The 9,448-nt window shown below is 29.7% G+C and overlaps 1 protein-coding gene across 1 annotated transcript; it reads right to left on the minus strand.

Moving 5' to 3' along the window:
* Window positions 1-315: 315 nt before the first annotated feature.
* Window positions 316-4,230, minus strand: LOC110645411 (ras-related protein RABC1). The gene is made up of 7 exons (XM_021798568.2): window positions 4,043-4,230; window positions 3,769-3,936; window positions 3,221-3,289; window positions 2,651-2,716; window positions 2,076-2,197; window positions 901-1,029; window positions 316-676 (listed from the first exon to the last, which is right to left on the minus strand). The coding sequence occupies exons 2-7, from the start codon at window positions 3,902-3,904 to the stop codon at window positions 566-568; spliced, it is 633 nt and encodes a 210-aa protein (XP_021654260.1). The 5' UTR covers window positions 3,905-3,936; window positions 4,043-4,230; the 3' UTR covers window positions 316-565.
* Window positions 4,231-9,448: the final 5,218 nt, after the last annotated feature.

Below are 9,448 nucleotides of genomic sequence, written 5' to 3' on the forward strand. Positions count from 1 at the left end.
TAAAAAAATATAATTATATTATTAAGTTGAAAGACAGAATATTTATTATATTTTTATATATTCAAAAATATTAAATAATTTTAATATAAATAACATTTTGAAAAATATTTTTTTTTTCAATTCTTCTATTTCTCTTTATTTTTTCCTCTATTAATATTTAAATAAAAAAACGAGATTTATTTTATTTATTTTCTATCTATTTTGCTCAAGAGCTTGGAAAGCCATGATACAACATTTAACATCTTAATGAGTTTTATATTTAAGCTAAATAAAAAAAATAAAAAAATAATTGTAATTCTATTTTGATTTACAGGCTTGAATAAGATGGTGTCGTTCAATTCACTTCATTTTTAAAAGAATGGGCATAGGAGAAATAAGAGAAATCCATGTGCCATGACATGATAAGGATACATTAATCTGCCCATGTAAAGAAGAAGAACATAAAAATCACATCAAACATTGCCATTTTGTAACTAACGTATAGTTCACGGTCCAAGGATGATCATATCGAAGGGGAATCAGAGGTAACTTCTTCAACAAGGGTAGCAAGAACAATAGTATGTAATCACCATGAGCAACAACTACTTGTTGGAACATCCTGTGGAGGTTTCTCTTTGAAGATGTTCTTTTTCACACCACTAGAGCCTTCAGCCAACAGACTTGGTGTTTCTAAAATCTGCATTTCAATATAATATCCCCATCGTCATCAGTATTATTTCAGAAACAGCAATGAGCAAGAGAAGAGGTAGACCATCACCATTTACTTTAATAGAAGGAGATGAATTTTCTTTTCCCCCCAATAGAATACTCAAGTAAGTACAAAGAGAAATGCTAGATAAACCCCAAAACAAACTAGTATAACAAAGGAAACATAAAGGAAAAAGCTAGCATTTGATTTACCTTTAAAACAAGTTCCTCAAAGCATTGCTCCACGTTGACTCTAGTTTTTGCACTACATTCAAGGAACAGGCATCCATATTCCCTGGCAAAGTCAATCCCCTCCTTTTTGGTGACAACCCTTTCACTTTCCTGCAAAAGATATGCACAGACATGGATAAAGCCATTGCAATATAAGAAAATTTTGACGCAGTTGATCTAAATAAGATCATAACACAAAATAGAATTATATCAGAACTGGAGTGATATTGCAAATGCTGAAAAGGTACTAATTTGTCCACATCTAGCCCATAGTTATTAAAGGCGCGCCTGAGGCTCAAGGCTCTAAGGCTCAAGGATCACCAGGCTCCAACCCTAGCACTTTATGTGTCTATGCGCCTTTGTTCTAGGCACAAGACTCTACAAAGGCATGCCTTCTTTATATGCACCTTTGGCAAGTACTTCCATTAGCAAAAAGTACTAACACTTAAACTTGATATTTGTTGATGTATTAAAATCCTATATTGATGAACTAAAAAGTTTTCCGCATTAGTATCACTAGTGATAACTAGTCATTAAAATCTTATCAAACCAGTACAACCAATATTGCAAAACTCTCATATTTCCATTTTCAACACTACCACTCTCTTGTTATCTTTGAGAAAAAAAAATGTTACATCTAAACCTATTTCAAGATATATACCCAAAAAAAAAAAAGGAAAAACATTATCCACTAACTTGAAAACTAATACTCCTTTAGTTCTTAAAGATAAAGAAGATGAAGATATTGATTATGAAAATGAGTATCAGGAAGCTGAAGTGTTTATAATTGCTTAACTTTAGTTTTGAGACATTAACAGATTATTCAAGTTTCAATATATTAGTTTAAACTTTTCGTAGTTTATTTTTATTTTATTTGGATTGCAAAATTATTATTACTTGAGTGCTTTTAGTTATTATTATTTTTTAATTTCATGTTATTTAAAGTTTGATGGAATATTCATATTTATTTGACTTTTATGGATTTTTATTTATTTATTTATTTTTTACGTTTGCTATTCACCTTGCTCAAGCGCATGCTGTGTTGCCCCTTTAATAACTATAATCTAGCCCACAAAAATGGCATCAAATTTACTAAATTCACTGTATATAAAATAAATTTAATTTACATCAATGATTTTAGCTTTGGTAGAATGTACCTTATCAACTTTATTACCAACTAGCATCTTGATGCAATCCTGGTTTGTTGAATATAGATCAATTTCCTTAGCCCATATATCAGACAGATTTGTGAATGTTTCTCGTCTTGTTACGTCATATACTGCACCAATTCCCAAGAACAATCTTGAAGTTAGAGAAACATAAGATAAGTACTACAAAAACAACCACTCAGACGCTCCCAAAATTTTGTGATATAATTTTAACACAGCTATAGGTAATTATTTACAATTAACACGATTGTATCTCTAAAACTCTGACAACATTAATTATTCATGAAATTGAAGTGAGTAAATCTACACAAAGATGCTAATTCCTCGGCAAGAATAGACGTGTCAATGCTGTAAAAAAACTAATGCAATTACTGTCGCCTCCACTTGTAAATGTGGAGAAGCTGTAAAACGAAATATTTATAATGGAGAACTTTTAGCATCATTCAAGATGGAATGGGGTATATTATTATTTCTTCCATAGAAACAAGAGAACAAACATATAATAGTTGGCAAAGTACAAGGTAACAACATGAGGAAGAGGAAAATTAAGTGAAACCAAGTACCCATTATTATCCCTTGAGCTCCTCTGTAGTAAGAGCTAGTAAGCGTTCTAAATCTCTCCTGTCCAGCTGCAAAATGAAACAAATCATAAAATTAGCCTTTACTAACCAAAGCATGGCTAATGCTTGCTAACAGCTAAACCATACTCCCATAACAGATAAAGAATTCACATTATTGAGAAAAGGATTGAAGCTGTACATAATTAGAATAAAGAAAAACAGCATGGCCAAAAATATTGAGAACCTCATTTCTCTCCTTATAATCAGCATCTTTCAATAATAAAGAGTAAGCCGTTAAGCTCTTCTATTAATTCATCATTCTTGGAGGAGAAACATTTCAATCAAATGAGAAACTGCTACTCCCTAATCCACAATTTAGGTCAATAATGATATATCAACTATGGAAAATCAGCTCTCTGAATTACAGCATCATATTAAGAGCATAAAAACCTATTGAAGAAGTTCCGCTATTTTTATCCCAAGACAAATAGAGGATTATAAATTAACAAGAGACATACAAACAAGATTTAATAAATATTACAGGAAATAAATCATTAAGAAACAAAGTATTACCTGTGTCCCAAATTGCAAGTTTCAACTTTTTCCCACCTATGGTAACATGCTTTACCTTAAAATCCACACCTACAAAATTTAGCAAAATTTAAAATCAATCAAGGTGCTTCTTTGTAATCCCACAAATGGAATGTTGATACTCTGAAACCAGGATTATATCAATGATGTAAAAGACAATATATTTCTCTTTCCCAAATGCATGATATCCATTGAAGATGGGCACTAACTTCACATACGCTCAAAGTGCACATAGAGCATAAATAGTATATTAACGCCCCACTATTGCAATTTAAGCATAATTCTACTCCTGTGGGGGCATAAGCCCCACTACTCCAAGTTATGTTCTACAATTCTACTTGTCATGTGAAAATAGCGTTCATGAAGATGCATAAACTCTCTCAAAAAGTACCATTTCCTGTTTCCTCAGCGCATGGGAAAATCAAGCAGCACTAAAGCATGTCATTTCAAATTACATTTCAATTAACACAGAATAATTGAAACGACCCAGATAAAATTTAGGGAAGATAACAGGAAAAAGGTAAGCTCACCAATTGTAGGAGAGAGATCCTCAAAAGTCTTGGAAGTGAAACTCAATAGCAGACTACTCTTCCCCACACCAGAATCCCCAATCAACAACAGCTTGAACAAGTAGTCAAACTCTGGCTGACTTGAAGACGATTCCATTTGCAACCCAATAATCCCAAAAACAAATTCTCCTATAAATCATCAATGCACAGCCTCAAAAACACAAAATCGCAGATAACAATCACTACTCTACAGACGCACCCAGATGACAGAGAAACAAGGAGGGAGAAGAAATACCTGGAAATTGATTAAAGGGAAGATTGTATTAGATCCGAAGTTACACGTTTTGGTATAGGAAGGAAGAGTATAGATATGGAGAGCGAGAAAAGGGAAAGGAGAGATTGCAGAGAGACAAAGGAAGCTCTAAAGTCTTCTTCTTTCTTTCTTGTAAGTTGTAATGGCTGTTTTCATTTGTGCGCAGGTTGCTTTGCTTGTGCCAGCAAGTAATGGTTTTGGTACGGTGATACAAGGACTATTTGTTTACATTGTTTCTGAGGTATGTAGCCGTCAGATCAATTGCGATTAATATATTTACTATTGAGCTAAAGTGATTGATTGATTTTTTTTTTTTAATTAGGGATCTAAAGTGAAACAATTAAATTATACATGCCTTGAGCTGCCCAAATATATATTTGATTATTTGTGCAGAAAAAATTGGAAAAAGAGAATTTTGTGGAGATGATGAAGAGAAGATGGGAGGAAGAGAAAAAAAATGGGCTGCCTGTGTGTTTTGAATATTTTAGATTACAAAGGTATCAATAATCACTTTTCATTAATGCATTAATTTTTTTTATCCATTCATTTTTGTGAAATGATAGGATTGAAATCCATTAACTTTTCTTTGACAAAAACAGAAATCAATTAACTTTTCTTTGACAAAAACAGAAATCAATTAACTTTTCACATTAAATTGCCTTGTGACTTGAAAAATACTACACAAAGATCAATTTATTTTTATTGATATATTTACTATAAATTTAAATTTATATAAAAATAAATTTAATAATTATTAAATTAAATATTTATATTAAAATATATTTATAATTAATTAAATTTTATATAAAAAAATATATAAATTTAGGTTTTGTTTATTTTATGAAAAATATTTTTTTAGAAAATATTTTTTGTATTTTCTGACGTTTGAGACATTCAAAAAAATTGATCAATATAAAATATTTTTATGATCAAAGAGAAAATTAAATCGTTTTTAAGAAAAATTATTTTTATTTTTTAAAAGAAAAAATTATTTTTTATTTTTTAAATTTTAATAATATTATAAAAAATAAACATACTTATACATATATAATACATAAAATAAACACATATTATTAATTTAATATTCTAATCAAATAATGAAAAATATTTTTATACTTGGAAAATATTTTTATTCATATACAAGTTGTTTTTAGCAAAATAAATGAAGCCTTAGATAGAAATGTTTAATATGATTATTGTTAAATTCATTTTCACATAAATTCGAACTTACAGTAGTTATACCTTGCTTTTTATTTTTATATAAATTAAGAAAGTATAATTAACATAGTTAAAATAATAAATTTTATTTAATCTTTTTTTATGTACCTTTACTCATATTATTTTATTAAAAATTAAATAATTTATGTTACTAAATTATTTTTGAAACTAATAGATTCCCTTTTTCAATACATATTAAATATAAACATATTAGTAAGTTCATAAATAAATTACTATATTAAAAAGAAAAAGAATTTTTTTTCTCTGAAAATAAAAAATAAAATAAATCTATCTTTGTGGAGAAAAAAACTATATAATATACATTTAACTTTATTTTAAAAAAAAAGATATAATAATTAAATTTATTAAAAGTCAAGTTCAAATAAATATAGATATTAAACTTTATTAATCAAAATATGAGTAATTAATTGGGTGATTTATAATTTAGTCCTTATATGTTACCATTATTTATAAGTCAATCCCTACATTTTGAAAAATTCATTAAAACATCCCTATCCTTTGCCACCATTAACAATTTAGTCCTTCCATCTATTTTCAATCTTTTTTTCCGTTAAAGCAATGAATAAAAAGACTGCTTTGCCTTATTAATGGAGGAAAAAAAAAATTTAAAATCTCTAATTTCTAAATCGCATGAATTTACAGGAATTAAATCTATATTATGTTTCAGTTCTTGAATCTGATGATGATGACTCTGCAAAGAGAGGAAAATAAAAGAAGGTGATGACCGAAGGAAGCATCAAAGAATGTGCAATCTCTTTTCTGAGGTGATGAAGTTGATTGATGGCATTGCTGAGTTCCAGATGGACTAATATAAAGAAGTTTCTATTCTCATCATATGCATATCGCACACGTGTAAATCTGAGGGATAATGGAGAAATCTTCTAAGAGCTAGCTCTGTGCAAAAGCAGAAACTGGAAAAGAATTGTGATTTCTCTGGCATTCCCACGAGCTACACCTCCAATGGCAGTAACACTTCTCATTACAATCACAGAAAGATCACGGCTCCTACTTTGTGAAGCTCGATCGAGTGGTAGTGCTCACCGATACTCGGGGCTCCTTGTTTGTTGACTGTGATGGAAGAGGATGACCGGGACGATGAGCCTACTGAGCTCAATAAAATGGTGTTTGCATGAAATTGCATGAAATTGATTTTTAATTGATTTTGTTTGTATATGATTTGAGCTACACAAGAGTTTCTGTTAGGACCTATTAAGGATTTTTGTATGCATCAAATAGAATGAGATGCACTCTAATTTGTTTCAAACAACTTCCAAGATTACTACTTTAGCAAAATCAGGTTGTATTGTACACGTTCACAAACCGTTCAACAAAATGCCATATAGAGCCACACTTGCTTAGAACTCATTGCTTACTAGCTATTCTCAACTGGGGCTGATCACTTCACCTTCGATTCAGCAACAAACTCCTGGCACTAATTTCTTCAACAATTTGGAGGACGATTTTGATGACTCCAACATTGAACGGATCTGAGACCAGTTCACTAAATTTAAGAAATATCATTTTATAAAAACAAGTATATACATAAGAGTAACTATAATAATAATAATAATAATAATAATAATAATAATAATAATAATAATAATAAGCAATGCTCTCGTTTTATTGTTTTTTTTTTAAATGAATGAGCCACCACTCCCATAATGAACCATGGAGGGAGAGAGATTTCTTGTTTTAAATCGAAATGAGAGTTTTTTAGCACTTATTTAAAAATATAAATATATAAAATAAATAATTTTATTAATTTTTAATTTTTAATTTTTTTTTATTTATTTATTTTATTATTTTTTTTTATTTTTTTATTTTATTTTTAGAGAAAATTTTTTTTTAATTTTTTTTCTTTTTCTATGTTCTCTTAAACATTAATTTTTTTTTCAAATTTCTTCTCTTCATTCATTTTTCTTTTTTTCATCACATTTATTTATTGTCATCTCTCATTTCTCATTTATATTACATTGTTTAAAAAACTTAATTGAATTTTAATTACGCCTTATTCAAACAGAATTAGTGTTTTCATGGAGTTTGCTTGAGAACATGAAAATCTATTATTCATTAGGAGAATCCATCAAAACCCATAAATTAAAATAAATAGATAACCCTAAATTCACTAATAAATAAAAAATAGGAAGAAAAAAAAATCATATCTAATTTATTTGCCTTATGACTTTTTCTTTTCTTATTTGATTAAATAATTTCTTTTTTAATATAGTTTGCTTGATATCTCATTGTTTTGAATACGGTTTAATACTATTAAACTAAAATTTACAAGTTAAATAAAGGTTTTTTTTTCTAAATAATAAAAAGAGTAAGAGATAATTATAACGAGGCAGCATCTATTTTCGGGCCCATTAGGAGTATGAATTTTAATCAGTCTCTAAGATTTTCTTCCTATTCTATTTTTGGTTTTAATTATGATTTAATTTGGTTCAATCAAATTTTAGTCAAATTCAATTATTTACATTTTTGAAAATTTTAGTCAAATTCTATTTTTTATTTTTTTAAAATTTTTTAATTTAATTAAACCAATTGAAATTTGTTTTAAGTTTAAAATTGATATTAATATTTATTTATTATTAATTGATTATAACTTTCGAAATCTAATCACATCATTGAAAAGAGTTTATTTATTATATCTATATTTATATTATATTTTTTTATAAGAAATTTTATTTTTTTCTATTTTTCTATATTTGATATTTTATATATATTAAGGCTAAAATAAAGAGAAAGTCTTTTCCATTTTTTAATTTTTTTTATGTCCCGACCCAACCTATGAGCTAGACCAGCACTAAGACCTAGGCCAGCCTAAAGCACCCGAGGCCCGTAGTAAGCCTAACTATTCCTCAACCCAATTCTAAGGCCTATTTGGGCCCAATTTCAAGAATTCAACCGGATAGAGTCCGGCCATAAAATGGACCATTTAATGGGGAGTTTTTGACTCGCCCAACCTGTAAACACAATATATAATAAATTGGGGAGCTCACCGCACCCTCCTCATAATCAAATTATCATAATTCAAATTGGAGCTCAGCTCCCTCATCCAATCTCATCATGCATGCAGATAATAATTTTACAAATCCAACATAACTTTTATAATATATGCCCAAAATAAAATAAGTGCTCCTAACACATGCGGAGTCTAAAAATTTAACTCAATTATACATAATACATTAAGTACTATCAAAGGACCTACGAAGAAGAAGAGCAGGTTAGCCACAATAATAATCCTCCTGTAGCCTGAAAAATAGATAAACAGGAGTGAGCGTTCTACTCAGAGAGTAAAAAATCAATTTTAACCATAATCTTTATAGCTATCTAAAGCTAATGCACCATGTGAAGTGAAATGCAACATCATCATAAATTTCATACAAATCACATAAAAAAGGCAATCTGGAGCACTCACACACCCACACTGTCAAACAATATATATATGGGAGCTGATCCCCTATACAGCCGTTTTAATCCAACCTCTGCCAGCGAGTGTCTCTCAAGCCGGACTTTCACTTAATAAACCAAATGTGGGGTCCCAACAAGTGTCTCTCAAGCCGTATTTACCCCGAAGGACCGAGTCCCAACGAGTGTCTCTCAAGCCGTATCTACCCGTCCTGTCCATATCCAATACCATACCACACGCACGTCACGCACACACACTGCTCCAAATTACCACAAACAACATCCATGGCACTTCAACATTTATGAATGCAATATAAAACGTGCCTAGTGTTTAACTACATAGATACATATTTATAAGTGATGCATGGGCATGCTTGAACATATAGTAATATCGAAATTATAATTAAAATTAATATTTTACTCACAGACTCAACTGAAATCACTGTGGGGGCTAGGCGGAAGAGGAAGGCTGTCTCGACTCACCTGATAATTTTTATTACAATTATTTAATAAATTTGACTCAATACAAACTAAGAAAATACCAAAGATGTCCTAAGTCGTGCCGAAAATCTGGCAGAGTCTCCCTATACCTAGGACCTACCTAACCTGCAAAATGGCTTAAAACGCACTTCTATATCCATAAATCATACACTCACAACTCAATCATATCACATAGCCTCTCCGGGCTCATCCAAACAGTCAACAATCATAATATGAAAAATTACAGTTTAGTTCTTA

This window comes from Hevea brasiliensis, chromosome 12 (genome assembly GCF_030052815.1).
Source record: "Hevea brasiliensis isolate MT/VB/25A 57/8 chromosome 12, ASM3005281v1, whole genome shotgun sequence".
Taxonomy (NCBI): Eukaryota; Viridiplantae; Streptophyta; class Magnoliopsida; order Malpighiales; family Euphorbiaceae; genus Hevea; species Hevea brasiliensis.

Coding starts and splice junctions, on each gene's coding strand:
- LOC110645411 (XM_021798568.2), bottom strand. CDS start 3,904: ATGGAATCGTCTTCAAGTCAGCCAGAGTTTGACTACTTGTTCAAGCTG. Junction 2,717..3,220: donor ACTTGCAATTTGGGACACAG/GTAATACTTTGT, acceptor TTCATTTTGCAG/CTGGACAGGAGAGATTTAGA. Junction 2,198..2,650: donor AGCTCAAGGGATAATAATGG/GTACTTGGTTTC, acceptor GAATTGGTGCAG/TATATGACGTAACAAGACGA.